We start from the raw sequence: 20,650 nt of genomic DNA on the forward strand, positions 1-20,650 counted from the left end.
CTGAGAAAAAGTGAACTCTAGCTGTATGATGAAGTACACATTTTCATATACAGTAAATGCTTGTTTTGGTTTACTTGATTGTACTCATTTGTTAAAAGTGAAGGTTCCAAGGAGCATGGAAATGAATAGGAAGCAACAATGATGGAAACAAAAATCAATAAAACATTTAAAAAGAAATGGCATTCTTTGGTAGATACTGAACATTGATAGAAACTGGATCAAGTGTGGCCAAGAATAACATTATGTAAACAGTTGCCAAAGACTCCTATGAAAAATAAACCGAAGATGAGTATTAAGAGACTGGGATGAATGAAGGAAACTCAGGAATGCATCTCTGATTTTAAAAGGACACTTTAGAAGAGACCAAGTCAAATAACTGAAGAGGAATATAAAAAGATGACATGATATGCTATTTGAAGATTAATCTCACTGCCTTTCAACATGTTAGAAGCAAAGGAAGAACAAGAAAGGGATAAAGTCAATGAATGCCTGAGAAATGGAATAATGAAAACTGAAAATAAAATTTTGTTTCTACTGTCCTTGCTAAAGAGCATGATCCTTAAACAGAATACTGCAGTTATCAAACTTGTAAGGGTAAGATACTTTACTCTTAAACCTGAAGTACTCCACAAATGCCAGCGATTTCTATTAAATGTCACCTCACTGAATTAATCTATAGTCACTTAGACCAGGAAAATTATATCTGAGAGTTATATACAAATTTTGTGATGTGGCTGCTGAACCCATTTATGAAATTTAAACAACTATGGAAACTGAAAGGAATTTCAGGATTGATGGTGGGTAAATGATGCAATTTTGAAAGAGAAGTAAGCAGGTTATTCAAATTCTAGGATGGTGAGTCTAAGATTAATTTCTAGAAACAAGATTATTAAAAGGAAGTGATGAGAAACATGAACTAAATGGCATTCATTAAAAAAAAATCCCTGCATTTTAGCCATACCAATTTCTTTTTTTTTTGATGGTGATATAATATGATTTTGTGGTCCCTTGATTTTAGGGGGGCTTCTATTCTGGCAATAAGAACATAGAATAGCAATAAGAAGATCTAAAATCTCTGACTGGCAATAAGTCAGTGATTCTAGATCTTCTGGTTTTGGAGTCTGCCTCAGGAAATTCCCACACCTAATCTGTCTGATTCTGAATAGACTACTCCTTGATTCATTGCTGACTGATAATCTAGTCAGTGATAATCTGGTCAATGAGAACTAAATTCTGGAGACCAGTCCTCAGTTCTATCCATGAGCCATAGAAATATAAATATGTTTCTTTGCTTCAATTTCTCTGTAGAATTCCCTTAGAATTCAGTCTGCTTGTAATGGCATTAAAATTACAATAAAACTTTGCCCCTTGACTTGGAATGGGTTCAAGTCTGCAAATTTTTTTGAGATACTTCATGACACTAGTCTGTGACTCCAAACTTTTAGAGTCCCTTCCCAACCTCAACAATGGTATTACTACATAAACCAACCAATGGCTATGTTCATAGACAAAGAGTACTTGGATTTTTGGAAAATATTTGACAAAGTCTCTCACAATATTCTTGTGTTCAGATGTGGACAAAGATGACAGAACAGTAAGGTGAGAACAATTAGTCCAAGAAACACCAGTGGACCCAAGAGTTTTGATGAATGAATGGATGTCATTCCAGAGGGATATTTCTAGTGGTCCATTATAGGACAATCCTTGGTTGTGTTGTAATATTTTTGCCAATGACTTGAAGATAAAAAACCTACCACTCACAAAAAAAACCCTTCTCCTTTCCTTAAGCTTCTCATCCAACCCCCAGGGCACTTAGTAAAATGAAACTTAATGGCAATAAGTGCAAAGTCCTAAACTGCATAAGTAGAAAATGGGGGTGGGGTTACAGATAATGACAGACAATAACAAAAAATGTCTGGAGATTTTAGTGAATATGAGTCCATGGTATAGTATAAACAGGTTGCAGACAAGGAACTTGAAGTGTCCTTTATTCTCTGCCCTTTATTTAAAAGATTACCTTTTAGAAGAGGGTTAAGACTCATTCGAGTTTGACACAAAGGACAGAACTAAGACCAATGAGCAGAAGTTTCAGGACAGTAAATTTCAATAGAAGAAAGAGATTTTGAATAATTAAAAAAAAATCCATACAAGTGGAATGCATAGCTTTTTAAGATAAAGTCAGTATTAAGTCTTCAATGAAAAGTTGGTATGATATTGTTTGGGATATCACACTCTAAGTTGAGTTTAGACTGGAAAAATCTTAAAGGTTTATTCAAACCTAAAATTCTAACATTTCCAACTCAGAGAACTAACAAAAGAATATGATCTCTGAAAACAGCTTCTAAACAAACTATTCCAAAATTCTCAAGCAACAACAGCATCACTGAATTCTGACTTGGGAACAAAGCCACTATGAAAGAGAAAGTTCTCATTTGAATGTAAAAAATGGGCACATTTTAAAAATCATTCTCATTAACTCCTATAGGAATACATCAATAACATTTCAAGAAAAAAAGTTTTATCTCCAAGGACTTTGGAGGATCTCCAAATTTTTCCATCTTTTAGCCGCCTGCAGTTTTCCATGAAGATAAAACTTTTGCACATTTTTCTGTGTGAGCATCATCACTGTCAGAAATTGAGAGCTACTCTCAGAAACACCTGGAAAGACTTACATGAAGTTATGCAAAGTGAAATATACTTTGAACAAAAGAACAGCAATATTGTAAGATGATGAGTTGTAAATGACTTGGCTATTCCCAGCAATACAATGATGCAAGACAAATTGGTGAAGGACGTATGAAAAAATGCTATCCACTCCAGAGAAAGATCTGATAGTGTCTAAATAAAGACTGAAGCATATTTTTTTCAACTTTATTTTTCTTAAAAGTTTTTTTTTTAAAAGAAGGGAGGTCTGTTTTCTTTCATAACATGAATATGGAAGTATTTTGCACGACTACACCTATGTACATCAAAATTCCTTGCCTTCTCAATGAAAGGGGTGGGGAAGAAGAAAGGTAGAGAATCTGGAACCAAAGTTTTAAAAATAACTGTAAAAAGGTAACTGGAGAAAAACAAAACACTACATAAATTAAAAAGAGAAAAGAAAATTAAAAAATAAAAAGGTTTGAGAGCTAGAAGGAACCTTATGTAGAACTGATCTGGGGCTCTGAAGAATAAAAATTCCTTTTATGGCCCCAAAACCTAATCTATTATGTATATAATTAAATGTTCCTTCAAAAGAGATCCATATAAGAATTTTTACTTTAAATAAAGGAGTTTTATAGTTGCAGTTTTCAAATTACTATATAGCTGGATCTAAATAATCAACTTAGGATGCAATTACAATTTGGGATGCTTCTAAATTATAAATGCACTTCTCAAAAACTGGTAAAATTTACAGAAAAGAAAATATAGTCCCTCATTTGAGATGTATTAGTCAATTCAAACCAACTAGCTAACTCACCGAAGAATGCTCTTCTGTTGAATCAAGAGGTCCTGCGATTTGTTCTTTGATAAAACATATATCTTCTTCTGGAACAAGTCCATATTTCTTCATTACATTTTCAATTCCATTGGCATTAACTAGGTACTCAAACATCTTGACTGAACCCATTTCATGCTGAAAAAATAAGAATAGGAAAAACTTGCTCATCTGATCTGTAAAAATTAAGATGATCCAGTATCATTTATTTATTCATTCTAATTATAACTAATTGATTTTGTTCTATAGCTGCCTAATTCGTGGTCCTTTATCTCTGAACTTAGTTTAGAAATTCTGCTAGCCTTTAAGTTTGGAAATTCAGTTTTCTAGCTAATTACTTTTCAACTCTTGCCTCAAGGAATTTTGCTACTTGTGGGGATTGTGGGTGGACAACAAGAAATGTGGTCAAGTATTTTTATACCACCAAGCTATCCTTCAAGAATGTCTTGTTTACTAGTCTGGTCTGCTATCTTTAACCTTCAAATGGATTGGAAAAAAAGAACATCTCTTAGTCCTAATTCCAATCAATCATATTGTTCCCCATGCCTTAGCAATGTAACTGATCATACTGTCCTTCACTTCATGATGTTAATAACCCTATAAGCAAAATTTTCCCTCATCTACCCTGTTCTATTCTTTGTTCTAGTATTTTAAAAAAGTTTATTTGTAAGGCAATCAAGATTAAGTGTCCAGGATCACACAGCAAGTTTGAGTGTCTGAGGCCCAATTTAGACCTAGGTCCTACTTCCAGTGCCGATGCTCTGTCTTCCCTGTTCTAACATTATTTAAAAAAAAAATTTGGGTTTCCATCATGGGGTCTTTGGCTTAACAAAGACAGCCATTGACCCATCCCGCTGGCAGACGTTGTTTAGTCATTCTTTAGTTGTGTCCGACTCTTTGTGACCCCATTTGGCGTTTTCTTGGAAGAGATAGTGGAAAGAATTGCCATTTCCTTCTCCAGTTCACTTTGCAGATGGGGAAACTGAGGCAAGTGCCATCAATAACTTGCCCAGGGTCACAGAGGCCAGATCTGAAGGCCAGCATTTTATCCACTGGCCACCCAGCTGCCTCCCTACTGACACGTAGTCCTCCTGTTAATAAAATGTTATCTTACTCAAAGAATACGCCTCGGCCTGTTTGTGCCAAATTTCACTTGTGACAGATTGCTGATCATGACTGAAATGATCCTTGGTTTCGTTTCAGGGTTTGCCAGGCCCTGTATTACTCAGCATGTTACCTCTTTAAATGCATCCTTAGAGGAGTCGTGTTTTAAAAAGCCACCGGTTTATCCAACTTTTACGAGTCCACAAAATTCCCCACAAACCACTCAGACTTGGTGGCGGAGGGAGCGTCTTTCCCTCAGGCACCAACTCTTGAGGCACCGGGCCTTCCCAACAGGATTCATCCCCAGACCACGGCCTTCTAGGCCATCCCAGAGTCTCAGCTCTGTCCTTTCCTGTGCCCAGGGGTAATAATCAAAAATAATCAAATAATCAAATCACCCTTTTTGCTCAAGCTGGGAGACCATTGGCCTTGCTACTGGGAAGGTGGGATAACTGACTGCCCATACCCAGGAGGAACTGGCTCTTTCTCCAGACTCCCAACCCGAGGACTCACTGTCCTGCAGGGGGTCGGTGCACTACATCTAGGGTTCCCTTCCAAGGCTGATCTGAATTCTGTGATTCAGAATCTAAGGCTACCTGAAGAAAACCTCCTTTCTTTACTACTCCAGCTACTCCTGCCCTCCAAAGTTCTTAAATCCATACTTCCTAGTCTGTCTCCTAGAATTTCTATTCTAAGTAGGATTTATACCAGGAATGCAGGGCTGGTTCAATATTAGGAAAACTATTAGCATAATCGACTATATCAATAACCAAACAAACAAAAACCATTATGATCATCTCAATAGATGCAGAAAAAGCATTTGATAAAATCCAACATCCATTCCTAGAATTTCTATTCTACCATTAACAAAGTGACCTTCAAATTATACCTTCTCCTTCCACACTAGTTTCATCTCCCTGCAACCATGGGTCTCCTTGAAAACAAAACAAAATAAAACAAAACAAGACATCCTTGGCCAGTCTCCACAGTGCCAAATTACTTTCTCTTATGTTTACTACCTTGTAATTTTGGACAAATCACATCCTCCCTGGCCTTCAATTTCCTCATCTAGAAAATGACAGGGTAAGAGACTTGATGACCTCTTGAGTTTGCTTTCAGCTCTAAAATCATGATGATATGGGCTAAGAAAAGGAATAAATATACTCACTGCTTCTCAGTCTGACTTGAAACATCCACCCACTCTTTTTCCCAACAATCAAAAACCTCTCCTCCTTTTTGGGTAATACCCCCCACCTACATCATCCGAACCAGACCCTGGTGGCAACTATTACCAGAAGCCAAAGGGTTTTCCTCTTTTTCTCAAGGACTTCAGTACTTAGCTCACAATTTTCTTTGGGAGATGTTCCCATTGTTATATTTGCAAAGTTCAATACACATACTCATGCCCCCACAAATACCCAGACTAGACAATGTAGGTAACTATCTCCTTAATTAATAAGCATTAAACAGCTATTTACCTTACAGGGATTGTGCAAAGTACCAAGGACAGAAATCCAAAAGGGAATTAATCTAAAGGGAACCAAAATGTTTATTGTATCAAAATGTTACAAAATTTATGGACCCCAAACAAAGAATCTTTGATCTAGTCCCTCTACTGTCTAATCTTCCTTGCTCTAACCAGTGTATCATCCTGTTCTGCTTTATTTTTCTCCTTTTTCAATTTTGATGTTACATTTAATCCTTAATTTCACACTGTCCTCTGTGCCAGAGTTCCAAATCTTTTTTCCTTGTCCTACAATTACTCATCCAGCCAGGGCCTAAACCCTAGCTCTGGATTACTCTTAGCATCTGTTTTATCTGCTCTTATTTTTGTTACTGAAAGCTGCTAGATGAAATCATACAAATATAGAATGAGTTTGCTACAAATTTACTTTGTCTAATCTTACTTCGTGACTCTAAAGCAATCTTTATAATCTTGCTTAATTGACCCCCCCCCCCCTCCCAGCATCTGTGTTAAACTTCTTTTTCTCTCAAGTTACTCTTTTTTGGAGAAAACTTTTTTCATCTTGAAAATCATCTCTCATTCTTTTCCTTTTAGCTCTAGTCTAAGAAGAAAAAAATGGCCTTTCCCTTTCTCAATACCAATTTTTTTTACTTGTGTCTTCAATTCCCTCCCCTCCCAAATCCTCCAGTTTGCCTCTTCTATCTCATACTTATACGTGCCTTAACCATATAAACACACATCCCTTTAATCTTTCTTTACCACTAACTCCTTCTCTGTTGCCTACAAACATGTTCAAACATACACATACACCTTAAACAATCAAACACTAAATCTCTTGATTAATCTCCCCCTCCAGCTATTTTTTTACTCAACTTTTTCTTTCATCACCCAACTCCTACGAAAAAAAAAATTATATATTCTGATCTCCAACTTCTCAGCACTGAAACTGCTCTCTTCAAAGTTACCAATGAGATCTTAATTGCACAATTAGCACTGCATTCACGAATCATCCTTATTAATAATCCTTCTTTAACTCTTGCTCTCATGGAGGAAGCCTAGGATTCTCAAAGCCCATGCAAATTAAATCCAACCCTTGGGACTGGAAGTTTAGCAAATTGAAAGTGCTTTGGGCACAGGTCTAAGCAATGATCTTTGGATGATCACCAACCTAACTAAGTATGAAGAGATTTTTTTTTAACCACATATTACTATCTACTAATGCATGAAATGAACATTTGCAGAGATGGGAAACAGACCTATTTTAAATCCCAGGTCTTAAATTGTGGGTTGCAAACCCATCTAGTAACCAAATGTGGAGATTGCAAAATTATGATTTATTGTCAATATATGTTTGATGTGTATAGCTATTTTATACACCAATATACACGGGGTCACATAAAAATTGCTGGGGCAAAAAGGGACTGCGAGTGGAAAAGATTTAAGAAGCCTTGTCTTAAATCAAAGTCATCACAGTTCTTTTGAAATAATGAACACCAAAATCCATCAACTTCTCTAAGTTTACTAATACAATAGTAGCAGTTACAATTAACACAGCACTTTAAAGGTTTGCAAAGTGCTTTATAAATATTATTTCTGATTTTATTTTCTCAAACTGGGAAGTAGGTACTACTATTTTCATAGATGAGAAATCTGAGGTAGTTATGTGACTTGCCCAAAATCACATAGCTACTAAGTCTCTGATCCTGGATCTGAACTCAGGTCTTCACCTAGCTATAAATGGACAATCTGGGCATGGCATTTGAGTTCTTCATCTGTAGAAAGGAGAGAATATTTCAATTATGTCCCTGTTTATCTCACAAAGTTGTCCTGAGGAAAGCAGCTTGTAAACTTGAATGAAGATGCTAGAGAAATGTGACTTATCACTAACTTGTATTACAGTTAACAGTGCACAGCTGTCCCACTAGATTTTAATTCTATAACCAAAGAATCCTAGAGTTAGAATAAAAGGCCTCAGAGAACACCTAACCTAGGCCAAAGTCAAAACAGCCTCTGATCCATGACTGACAAGTCTGCTATAAGCAGAACATTTCCTGTGGGTAAGAGAACAACTCCAACTGTTAAGTCATTTTTCCTTATATCAAAGTGAAATCTGCTTTCCTATTTCTCCCCTTTGCTTTTAGTGGATCTGCCTTTTGGAGTAAAGCATAAAAATTTAATCTCTCTTTTCTATGACACTTAGTTTTACATTTTTCCCTAGAAATGATTTACATGTAGATTTCTTTTTATCCAGCATGTCATATTTTAAAATGAACTGCTTCAAAGTTCTCCGTTCCAAAACATCTAGAAAGCATCCAATTACAAAAAGTCAATACACTTTGACCCAGAGGTACCAATTGCTGAGCTGCCTTTCAAGAAAGTCATTAACAAAAAGAAAGGCCCCAAATACAATATTAATAGCAATACTTTTAAAGATAGCAAAAAACTGGAAACAAAATAGATACCCATCAAATTAGAACAGCTAAACAAACTATATGTACATGACTGTCATGGAACATTTCTGGGTTATAAGAAATGAAAAATATGATGACTACAAAGAAGTATAGGAAGATACAGGAATTAATGAAAAGTGAAGGAAACAGAACCAGGAAAACACACAAAATACAAAACAATAACAAAACTGAATGATGCAAGATGATTTAATTTTGCTCTTCTCCCCTCTGGCAAGATATGAAAAAAATACCACCTCTCCTTTCCAGAGGTAGGAGAATCAGTATGGAATACTACCTAAGTCAGACTTCTTTGAGGTGGTTATTAGTTTTTCTCAACTATTTCCCCCTTCTTTTGTTATGAGACTGTTCTCTGGGAAAAAGAGGGAGTAAAAACACTGGGAAAAACAGATAATGTAAAAACATGGCTGGCCATTTAAAAGACTCTATGGTAACTTCCTGTATGAAGCACAAGTTTGATCTCCAAATTAATGAACTTCTGGCCCAGATGCCCATTGCATAAAGTCCCTAGACCATCTTCACTTCACTCCTGGGCCCACTGCTCACTCTTTGGACCTTTTACCTCCTTTACACCTGTACACTGTGGAGAGATGCTGCCCAAGAGGCTTGCCCTTTCCCTCTCTCCACGTTTTCCAGGTCTTCTTCATGCTGTCTTCTCTCATTAGAACGAAAGGTCTTTGAGGGTAGAGACTGGCTTTTTTGCTTTTATTTGTATCCCCAGAACTTTGTGCAATGCCTGGAATATAGTAACGTACCTAATAAATGCTTTATCTATTTAGCTATATGAAAACCTGACTATATCACATACCTTCCAATCATATCCTGGGCGAGCACGGGGAATAAACCTTCCATCAAACATGTGTGAAAATGGTCCATGACCTTTTAAAAGAGAATAAGAAACACTGGTTCACACTATTGAAAAGCACAAATTCATTTTATCCATTCTTCTTCATTCAAACTTAATTCATTTCTATTCTTCAGAAGATCCACGGCCTCAACAATATACTACAACTTTACCAATTGATGGGTATCCCCTCAATTTTCAATTCTTTGCCACCCCAAAAAGAGTTACTATAAATATTTTTATACATACAGATTCTTTTCCTTTTCTTTGATTTTTTAGGGATATAGAACGACCCAATAGTCTGTGATGCTGGATTAGAGTATGCACTTTTAAAGTTTTAAATCCCTTTGGGCATAATTCCAAATTATTCTTCAGAATGGCTGGACCAGTTCACAATTCCACCAGTGTACCCGTTTTCCCACATCCTCTCTAGCATTTATCATTTTCTTTTCTGTTTACTAACTAATCTGATTGGTATGAGGTGGTAACTCTGAGTTGTTTTAATTTACACTTCTCCAATTATTAGTGATTTCGAGCATTTTTTTTTCATATGACTCCTGATCATTTTGATTTCTTCTGAAAACTGCCTGTTCATATCTTTTGGCTATTTATCAAAATGATTTGTGCTCTTATAAATTTGACTTAGTTCTCGGTATATTTGAGAAATAAGGAAGGGCCAACTTTCTTGTGGTAATCTTTTCCAGATTTATCTAAGGTGGTCAATGGTCTATGAACTGTAAGAGACACTTCTTTCCTATCATCTAAGAAAGACATAAGAAAGAGAATAAGCTAGTTCCCTTACCAGAGAACTAGATTTCCTCTTAAGTCTCTATAATCCCTCCTAGGTCTAGTGATTTCACAAATAGCTACAAAAATATTTTAGTTTGCCAACAGAGCTATTTTACAGTCCCAGGGGCTGTTATTTAGCTTTATACCCACATGAATAGTGGAATTGAGAAATCCTGTCTCCTCCCCAAACTAAGAATCTTCTGTTCAAAAAATCTCAGGCATTCTAAATATGAGAAAGATGGATTCAGGAAGGCAAAGAATCAAACTATCTACTGAGACATAGCGATTAGAAGACTTTCATAATCTATAATTAAGTCTTTAATATACCGTAACAGAAATGCTCAACTGAGGCAATAGGACTTAGCAATACTTATAACATATTTTGGAATTACAGAGAAAAACAGTGACATATTTTGTGTGCTGATAGTCACTAGGATATTTTAAAGAGAACTTAAAATTTCTGTTATACTTTACACTTCTCGGTTGTTTTTTTAAAATAAAAAAAACAATATATCCTCTAATACTTATATAAATCACGTTTTTACACATTAAACTCCTTTGGCTCCTTGAACATGTTTACCTAGATCATGACAAAGCCCAGCAATCTGAACACATAGCATATCCCGCTCAGTTATCTGTAGTTCAGGCTGTTTTTCATGCAGTGCATGGACCAGACATCCTGCTAGATACCCGACACTGTAAAGCAAGAAGAAAATAAAATTTTATTTTAGAAGATATACTCTGTTTCTTCAGTCAAGAATGTACCATTTCCAATTAATTCCCTGTGTTTTTTGACCTCTCCCTACATATCACTGTGGCAGTCAAGGACCTTAAGTAATCAGAAGGATGTTCCCTATTTCAAATTACTTTTCTTTTCAAATCCCAAATATCAGTTATCTAACCTGTAATATTTGTTTATATTTCTATAGAGCAGAGGTTCTTATTCTCAGCTCTTTTTAAACTTGCTTTAAAAAAAAATAGTTCACTACAACTGTTTTTTTGAGGTAACACTATGTATTTTATAAATTAAAAAAAGAACCTACAGGCTTCACCACACTGCCAAAGGAGTCCATAACACCCACACCCCCACACACCCCCACACACCCAAAAAAAAAGGTTAAAAAAAATTCTGTTTAAAAGTAATCTTAAAATTCTAGTTACCTTTGATTATCTGAGTAAGTAGAATAGAACATATTATAAGGGTAATCCCATCAAGAGCATTTTTATGTGTAAATTTTTTGGACTCACAATTCAATATGGGTTATATGTAATTTTCTAGTAATTCACATGGCATCATGGAACAAAATTATATTGGAAAGAACTGTCTCTAAAGATAAACTGGAAACTACACTTCCTGCTATTCAGGAACATTTCCCCCATATTTTGGGGAAAAAAAAAACAAATTCTAATACTGTTGTTACAACTCTAATTTTGTCTTTTCAAATTCACATTTTTCCCAAAATATTGAGTAGTTTGGTTTCAAAGGCAGAAACTAACCTATATAAGAATAAGCAGGAAAGAAAACTAAGGACTTAATATTTGTTATAACATCCATAAGAAAGCTTAAAAAAAAAAAAAAAAAGGAACCCTGAAATACCCTAGAGATAAATTTCTAATTATTTCACCAGCCCAACTACCACACTCAGGAATATATAAGTAGGAAATAAATCACACCATAAAAACATTTAACTGTGCTAGAAAGAACTTGGTTAAATACAAAAGTTAAACCACTAAAATGGATAATCATGGTTAAACACAAGTTCTTTGTAATGGAACAACTCTTTTGTAACACTTCTGTTTAGGTGCATTTTTCTCCTTACCCTAGACAATGCTCAAATCGGTTGTGAGCGCCACCTGGAAAAACATAGTAAGCGCCTCCCAGTTGTTTAATATATCGAAGCCGTTGAAATTGAGGTGTGTCAATGATTCGGATAAGAAGAGGGTGAAGTTCTATATGGCCATGAACAGGATCATTAAATATCTGGAAAATGATGATTTTTACAGTTGTACATGAAAACAATTTATGCGTTGAAAGTAACAACCCATTTTTTAAAATCTCCATGTAACTGTTTTTAGTCAAATCTGAAGACCATAGTTATTTAATATTTAAGATATTACATACGCCAACAATTCCCTCCAAGTAATATAATTACATAGTTTGGGGCTACAAATCTATTCATTATAAATCAAATTAAATAAAAAGTTCATTTGCTTCATCCTTTGGCTATATTGGTCGACCAGTCTAATTGCGTAATTTTGAACTTTTCTTTTGGATCATATACCCCTTTCAGTAGTCAACACATTAAATAGTTACAAAAACCAATGTTGAACATCGACACTGAAAACGCATTATATTCAGAGAAAACATGACATTCCATCTGAAACAACTGATTTAAAAACACAATATAAAAGCTGCTATTGGTCTTAATGGTAACTGAGGCAGAAGGGAAGAAGATATTGGAAATGCTGTTAAGTCACCTACAAATATAGATGTGGCTGTGACAAATAGCAGCAACAAAAGGCGTTTCTGTTTCTAGGAGATGAACATTGTCTCCTGCTGTTAGAATGTAAAGTACCTGAAGGGGGTCCATCTTGCTTACTTTTACTGGCACTCCCAGCACTGGGAATGGTGCCGTCAGTCTCAGCACTCCCGCCTGTGACTTCCGTGTAACCGGTACCAGAAGGGGTACTGAGGGGGCTGAGTAACTGCCTCAGTCACCCGGAAAGCCAGGTCACAGGATCATGTTTCTGAGATAAGACAAGGAGACTGAAGGCACAATTCTAAGGACTGCAACGGAGCGAGTGAGCACAGCTGCATGGTGATGTGAGGTAAGTGAGGAACACGTGTGGAGTGGCTGAAGGCACATTATTCCCATGTACTTGGTGCACAAAATTCTAATCCCAGCTTCGGCACCAGGGAGTCCCCTAGGATCTGCTTAACATAGCAAGGCTTATGGCTGGCGTCAACCAAACTAATAACTGGTTATAAAACTGATTAACAGGAACAGGAGAATGGGATCCTCGCATAAACTTCCTTAATTATTCCATAAAAGCTAAGACAAAGTCCGCAGGAGCTCACTGATTATCACCATTTCTGCAAACACTTGCCAATGACAGCTGTTAACTATGAGTATATGGGAGCAAAAATGTCATATATGAGAGTCAATGTGGCCCAATCAGTACAGCAACCTCAGCCCAGGGCCCAGACCCAAGGTTCGAATTCAGGACAAACTAAGGCTCTAGGCCCCTCTTCTCCAATGTTCTTTCATGCCTTACTTCTGCCATAACTGTGAAAAATCTCCAAAATGCCAGTCTCTCAGACACTACCAGAAAACAGCTGGATTATGAAGAAACCAGAGCAGTCTCGGAGGACAACCGAACAGCACAAGTACCAAGTGCTACTGTCAACCCTGAGGGCCAGTAACAAATTTATCGAGAGGAAAGTGTGGATCAAGGGATCTGACTCTCTGCGTTGTATTGGGAAAACTAAGGAAGTAGAGTGGAATTTGGAATGCTGGGGGCCCAGGAGAAGTAGCAGCCACTGTTACACGGGGTTCAACAGCTAAAATGGAGAAGCCAAAGGCAACACTTAAAAGCATCAGCTGCAGAGAAGCTAGCTAAAAAGCTCTTGGTCCTGAGGCTGTACCTGGTTACCATTGGCCCAGCCTGACCAGCAATGACCTCACTGGCGGAGCCCTGGTCAACTACCCATCAGTGCAGCTAGAATCAGCAACGAGCAGCACGAGAAGGCAGCTCTCTTTCCCATGTGCCTTCTTCTACACATTAGACAGCTGGGGGAGGGCGAACAAGGGGAAGTGTCTCCTTTAAGCCCCTGGTTCCTAGTCTATGTGGAATACAACTTTCCCATAGTGGGATGGAGGGAGGGCCATATTTCTCCTGGGGCTAGCTGTTCAACCACTTCATTAAATACTACTGTGATTAAAAAAAAAAAAAAAGCTCTAGTTGGATAAACATTTGATCAATTCAAAACAAACAAACAAACAACAAAAAATAGAATTTCACATCTGTAACGTTCTGGTTAGCTTTTTGGAACTCTTGGGACCAGCATTCATTTCAGCAGAGTAATCACCATGAGAATAGGCAGGGATAAAGTCCAAATTCTTTATTGTCTCCTGTAATGGGCTGAGGCTTGAGTTGATGCACTGAGGTCCCAAGCACATGAGGCTAAATAGTAATTGGACCATACTCTATTAATATATAATCTTGGAGAAAGAATGGCCCCCGCCCACTCTTTGAGCAAGTCCTGATGTGTTGTATAGGAAATGACGATTTTGGTGGGTGGAGGCAGGGGAGTGGAAAAGGAAGGGGAAGGAGAGACTTTTGGGATTGCCATTGCGACAGCTTTTCAGCTCAGATCTCCCTCTGCTAGCTAGCTTCCTGTCGCAGCTGCCCATATTGCTATCGCAGTCTTTCTTGCCTATATTTGCTATCACAATCTTTATTCACCTCTTCACTTGAATAAAGACTGAAGATTTTCCCCTTAACCTGAGTTCCTGACTCTGGCTGATTTTAAATACGCGATCATTACAATATTGCTCAGACCTCTCTCTCTGCTAGCTCTTTTGTCATTGCAACGACTTTTCTGTTTGTTTTCTCTTCTTCTTTTTTTGCTTTTTGCTTTTGCTCTACCCACTGCTTTTTGTTGAGGCAAAAAAAAAAAAAAAAAAAAGCAAAAAGAAGAGAAAAGCCACAGGTAACCCTAGAGAGCTTCTAAATCTGAAACAAACAGAAAGGTTGTCGCAATGGCAAAAGCAAAACAGTCTCTCCTTCCCCTTCCTTTTCCACTCCCCTGTCTCCACCCACCAAAATCGTCATTTCCTATACAACACATCAGGACTTGCACAAAGAGTGGGTGGGGGCCATTCTTTCTCCAAGCTTATATATTAATAGAGTATGGTCCAATTACTAGTTAGCCTCATGTGCTTGGGACCTCAGTGCATCAACTCGAGCCTCAACCCATTACAGTCTCCTTCACAATCTGTCTCCTTGCCTGAGGCGGGCCAGGGCCTTCAGACAGGCCTTGGTTTCACTGGAGCAATGAAGGAGAACAGGCAGCCACCACAGTGGTGGGAGATGACGTGTCTCTCCTTGACTCGGAGAGCTTGAGCTCCAGCCTCCAGTCCTTAGGTCTGACTCTGACCTCTTAAATACTCTCATCATACTGAGTATAGCCAATCATTATATCACTAGGGAATCATTATTTCTTGTAAGAACAAGAACTGAACTAGAGAGCTATTAATCACCATGCTAAACTAGATAACCACTGTCTCATCAGTTCCACTGAGTAAACACCTTGTTGTAAGAATCCTTGTTTCAAGTACACTCCTCCAGAGTTCTGGCCCATTACCCATCTCCATTACCACTTTGAGGGGATCTTACCTCTTCCTGTGCATAAACTAGCCAAACTTCCTTCTACCTTTCCTTTCTCTTTCTTTCAAGCACAACTTTCCTAGGTGTTTATGATTACTGCTATTTAGGCCTTATTTTAAAAATATTTATCAAAGTATTTATTAGTCTCCAATTTAACATTAAGTCTAACTATCAATTTAATATTAACTTAATAACGCTGGCAATTTTCAAATGCTACGGATCCATGAAGTTCCTTAGAAGAAAGTATGGTCTTAGTTTATATGCTTAAAAGCTACCTATGATAGCATCTAAAGCTCGTTCCAATACCAATCCAGGCTGGGTTTGAGAAGGATATCAAAGGATCCTATTTTTAGACCTGAAAGGGAGATTATCTGGTTCAATTCTGTCATTTTATAGGTAAAGAAACTGAGGTCCAGAGCCTATTCTCTTCAAATCATATGGATCATAGCCATATGGTAGTATGGGAACTGTACTCTTTCAGTACAGAAGAGAGTCAGACCTTGAGTAAAGGTGACCTGACCCCAAGTTTAACACTCCTTCCACTGCATTGCTGATTTCCCTTGGGGGATGTTAGCGATAGGTTTGGAATGACAGGGAGCCAAAAAAAAGAAACATTCTATGATCTCAAAATTTTTTTTTAAAAATTGTCTATTAAGTCTCCACTCTTTTTTTCAACATTATAGAAACTAACAGATACTTGAAAATTTTTCCCATTGTTAAAAAAAAAAATTTAAAAGCTGTTTCCTCACTTAGCTTTGCTAATAACATTCACTGAATTTGGGTTGTGCTGAGGTAATTGGGGCCAAGTGACCTGCCCAGGGTCACACAGCTAGGAAGGGTTAAATGCCTGAGTCCAAACTTGAACTCAGGTCCTTCTGACTTCAGGACTGGTGCTCTATCCACTGCTGCCCCTTCAAACATAAAATGGATAAAAGAAAACAAAGGCTTTGCAAATAGAGAATAATATTAGGATCTAACAATTAAAAATTAACTCCCACTTACCTTTATTGTCTCTTCATGATTTTGATTCAGTTGATTGATACAATCCAGCAGTTTCTGTCTTTCTTCTAAAGAACTGGGAAAGTCACAATTTATTTAATAAAGTGTGATACTTAAGAATAACTTTTAAAAAATCAGGTCAATTTTTACCTACAGATCATTAAGAATCATTAGTAATTTTTAATTTACTTCAATAAATCTCCCAAGTAAATAAAGTTTCCAGTCATACTCACAGCATATCCTCCTTGTTGGTCTTTTCAGCCATCTGAAAGCTAGACTGACAAAATGCTGTACTTCCTTTGTCCCCTAATGGAATTTGCTGTTCAGTCGTTTTCCAGTTGGGTCTGACTCTTCATGACCCTATGTGGGGTCTAAGACACTGGAATGGTCGGCCTTTTCTTCCTCCACTCAGTTTACAGGTGAGCAAACAGAGGCAGGCAGGGCTAAGTGACTCGCTCAGAGTCACACAGCTAGTACACGTCTGAGACCAGATGTCTTCAGGAAAATGAGTCTTCCAGACTCCAACCCAGGCATTCTAGTGACTGCATCACCCAGCTGCCGCCTGAAGCATTTAGTTCACAATACCAGCTGACTATGTTGTTGGGAGTCTTTCCCAATCAGTATGACTTACACATAACTCAGCATTAAGGACTAAGGCAGAGTCAGAGCTGGAATTTAGACTCTCTCATTATATAAAGACTAAGCCTGCTCTACTTATCAGGTTTGGCCCCTCTTACTATCTGTCGTAATGAGATTTCTAAAAAGTTTTCATATTAATTGAGATATATATATATATCGATCGATTTGTTGGAACTTCCTTACTTTCCAGGGGACTTTTGACTTGAAATTGAGATTGCAGCTGACATGCTGAAGCTGAAGTGATCAATCAATTCCCTGATATGTTAACAATCCTTGAACCTATCAATACCAAGTGAGTCAAACCAGCTGCCTTCCTTCTGCTCCTGGATACAGTAACTGATCCTGAGCCTTCCTGAAATCACAAGGCCCAAAAACCTTCTAATAACTTGGAAACTGTATAAGACTCAAGAATGGTCTAGCCATTTGTGGTTTTCATGTTTAAAAACCCCACCTCTGCTGTAAACAGGCGAGCCCTCCCCCCACAACCCCTTAGGAATGTGGACTTTGCTTGTAAGCTGTTTCCCTCACTTTGAAATTAAATTTCAGCCTCTTCTGTGTCTAGCCTGCTTTGCTTGGCTCTAGCCTTCCAGGTAAGAGGCCGGTTCAATCTAGCTGATGTAACAGAGTGTTTAAACAAAAATGGATAAGGATCAGCACTTGTCACAAGAAGGCACTCATTCTCTTTTGGACTGGTTCTGTTGGGGAGAACTTATCTCGCTCAGGCAGATCAGGATTGGCTCCGAGACCAAATCCAAACTGATTGGGGTTGGGGAAAGGAAGTGCTCTAGACAGGATAGGATGGATGGGATGAGATGTCTGAGAAGTTAAAAGCCCTCACTGAGGGTTGGATTTGTTGTTCAGTCATTTAAAATTCTTTGTGACCCCATTTCAGGTTTTCTTGACAAAAGTACTGGAAGAATTTGCCCCTTTCTTCTCCAGCTCATTCTGCAGATGAGGTAACTTTAAGTGCACTGCCTAGGATCACACAGCTAGTAAGTGACTGAGGCACTTTGACCTCAGGAAAATAAATCTTCCTGACTCTAAGTCCCACTCTACTACTTAGTTATCCCCCAATATTTTTTTTCCCCATGATCCATACAGGGATCAAACCCTTGACCATGCTCTAAACAATTGAGCTAACCAGCCATGGCTCAGGGTTAGAGGCAGGACACAAACTTAGATTTTCTTGATTGGTTTTTTCCCTTTTCTTTCTTTCTCTCCTTTTTTTCCCCTGCTGCTGTTGCTTTTTAAAAAAATTTTTTTCAGCAGTTATTGAAAAGAAGAATTTACTATGGACTACTTTCTGTCTGATAATAATATCACCATCTCATGTTTTTACCACATTTTAAGGTTACAAAGTACTTTTCTTCCAATATAACAACCCAGTAGAAGTAACTATCACAATTATCACCTGACTCTGAGAAAGATAAACTGTTTTGCATCAGGGTCATATAGCTAGAGTCAAAGGCTGGATTTCAAATCTAGATCTCTATTTTCACACATTTTCCCCCCTTTGTCTACTCTGCTCATTTTAGCAACAGAAACCAAATTATTTATGAAGGACTAATTACAGAGACTATTGATAAGATAATAATGACTAACCAGTTTTAATCGGATAATTCTAACACTTCAAAGAGGAACCATTCCATTAGACTCTAGTATAAAATATTAGCAATAGGGGAAAAAAAAAAACTTTTTTACAGAAAAATAAACTGAAGTCCAGAGAGAGCTCTCTCAGTTCTCAGTTTCTTCCTGTCTGACTGCTCTTCAGTAAATCAGTTAACTTATTCCTTATAGCTTTAAAGTTTTCTTATACTTTATTCACTTCCACATATTCTTTTATCTAGTGACACTGGACTCCTTTTTTTGTTCCTGGAACAAAACACTCCATTTTCCTGACTCAGGGAATTTTCATAGGCTGTGTCCCATACCTGGAATTCTCTTGCCTTCAGGGGTTCCTTCAAAACTCAGCTCAAATGTCACTTTTTAAAAGAAGCTTTTCCCAATGACCTTAATTAGTGCCTGCCTTCAATTCCCTCCAATTTAACCACACATACTTTGCTTGTGCATATATATATCTACATGTTTTCTCCCCCATTAGACTGTTAACTCTGTGACAAGAAGGATTTTTACCTTTTTCTTTGTATCAATACTAGTTCAATGCCTGGTACAAGATAGGAGCTTAATAAATGTTTCTTGATATTTATTAACTGATTGAATATTCATCTATTTCCAATTCCCAAACTATGGGATATGTTCGGTCTTTCTTTGGGCAATCATTATCTCCCATAGGTTAAGTGACCATACAGATGGGTCCTAGATCTATATTTCCAGTTATACATCTGAGCTCCCATTCCTTCAGCACCATATCTAGTTACCTAACTGGACATTTCTAGCTGGATGTCTGATCTATCCAATCATCTAGGATTGAAACTCTGAAGTCTTCCCTGATTCCTCATTCTTCCTTCACCTAACCAATCAGTGGCCAAGTCTCATGGATACTACCTCTATACCATTCACTATCCCATCCCTTTCTCATTTATCTGGCTAATCACCTCACCTCTCACCTAAACTACTGTCAGTCTTCTAAATGATCTCCAACTCTTACTTCTTCCCTCTCCAATCTGTTTTCCAAAGAGCTGACAAAGTGGCAGATAATACTAAAACACAGATATGACCAAGTCACTCCTCTCCTCAAACTCCAGGGGCACTTTCTTGCCTCTACAATCAAATATCGACTCCTTTGGTCTCTAAAGGCCTTCATGACTAGACCCCAAACTATCTTTCCAGCCTGACCATATGTTATTTCCTTCACACACTCTTTGCTCCAGCCAAAATGAATTCCTATCTTTTCCTCACACAAAACTCCATTTCCCTTCCTGTGTTTTGGAATGAGCTGCTCCCCTAACTCTCTATTCTAATAAATTCTCTACTTCTTAATATCCCTCTCAAAGTTCAGTTCAAATATTTCCTCTTGAATGAAGCCTTTCCTGATTCTCCCATTTGATGCTAGTGGCTCACCTCCAAATTTACCCAGTATTTATTTTGCATATACTTATATGTTGTCTCCCACATGGCCTACATCATTTTCCCCTCTATCATTAGTGGCTAGCACACAATAAATGCTTGTTCCCTGTCAGTTGTCCAAGGTTAGACTGCTAATAACAGAAAATCTCTTGATTGCCAGTCTAGCAACTCTTTTACAACATTATAAAGTGGAGTAAATTTGAAATATTGAGTCCCTAAAAAGATTTTATATCCCAAGACTGCCAGCACAAGAGGAAGACAAATTCAATCCCTAAAGAAACTGTTTAAGAAAGCTCCTGTGAATAATAGAACACCAGTGTCACCTTAGATGAGAGTCTTAAAAGAGATTAGCTGTTGATCCTGAAATAAAATTACTCAAACATTAAAAGGTACAAATGAACCTTGCTAACGACACTTGGTTCTCTTTTTTTCCAGAATTAAAT

General features: G+C 37.5%; 1 protein-coding gene across 1 annotated transcript in view; it reads right to left on the reverse strand.

The window, feature by feature from the left end:
* Nucleotides 1-20,650, reverse strand: part of SAMHD1 (SAM and HD domain containing deoxynucleoside triphosphate triphosphohydrolase 1) — a 56,819-nt gene that overhangs the window by 24,317 nt on the left and 11,852 nt on the right. Inside the window, exons 3-7 of the mRNA XM_051979261.1 lie at nucleotides 16,545-16,617; nucleotides 11,972-12,132; nucleotides 10,732-10,847; nucleotides 9,327-9,397; nucleotides 3,464-3,619 (exon numbers count right to left, since the gene is read on the reverse strand). Coding sequence (XP_051835221.1) covers nucleotides 3,464-3,619; nucleotides 9,327-9,397; nucleotides 10,732-10,847; nucleotides 11,972-12,132; nucleotides 16,545-16,617 — 577 coding nt within the window. The remainder of the gene's footprint in view (nucleotides 1-3,463; nucleotides 3,620-9,326; nucleotides 9,398-10,731; nucleotides 10,848-11,971; nucleotides 12,133-16,544; nucleotides 16,618-20,650) is intronic.

This window comes from Antechinus flavipes, chromosome 2 (assembly GCF_016432865.1).
Source record: "Antechinus flavipes isolate AdamAnt ecotype Samford, QLD, Australia chromosome 2, AdamAnt_v2, whole genome shotgun sequence".
Classification (NCBI taxonomy): Eukaryota; Metazoa; Chordata; class Mammalia; order Dasyuromorphia; family Dasyuridae; genus Antechinus; species Antechinus flavipes.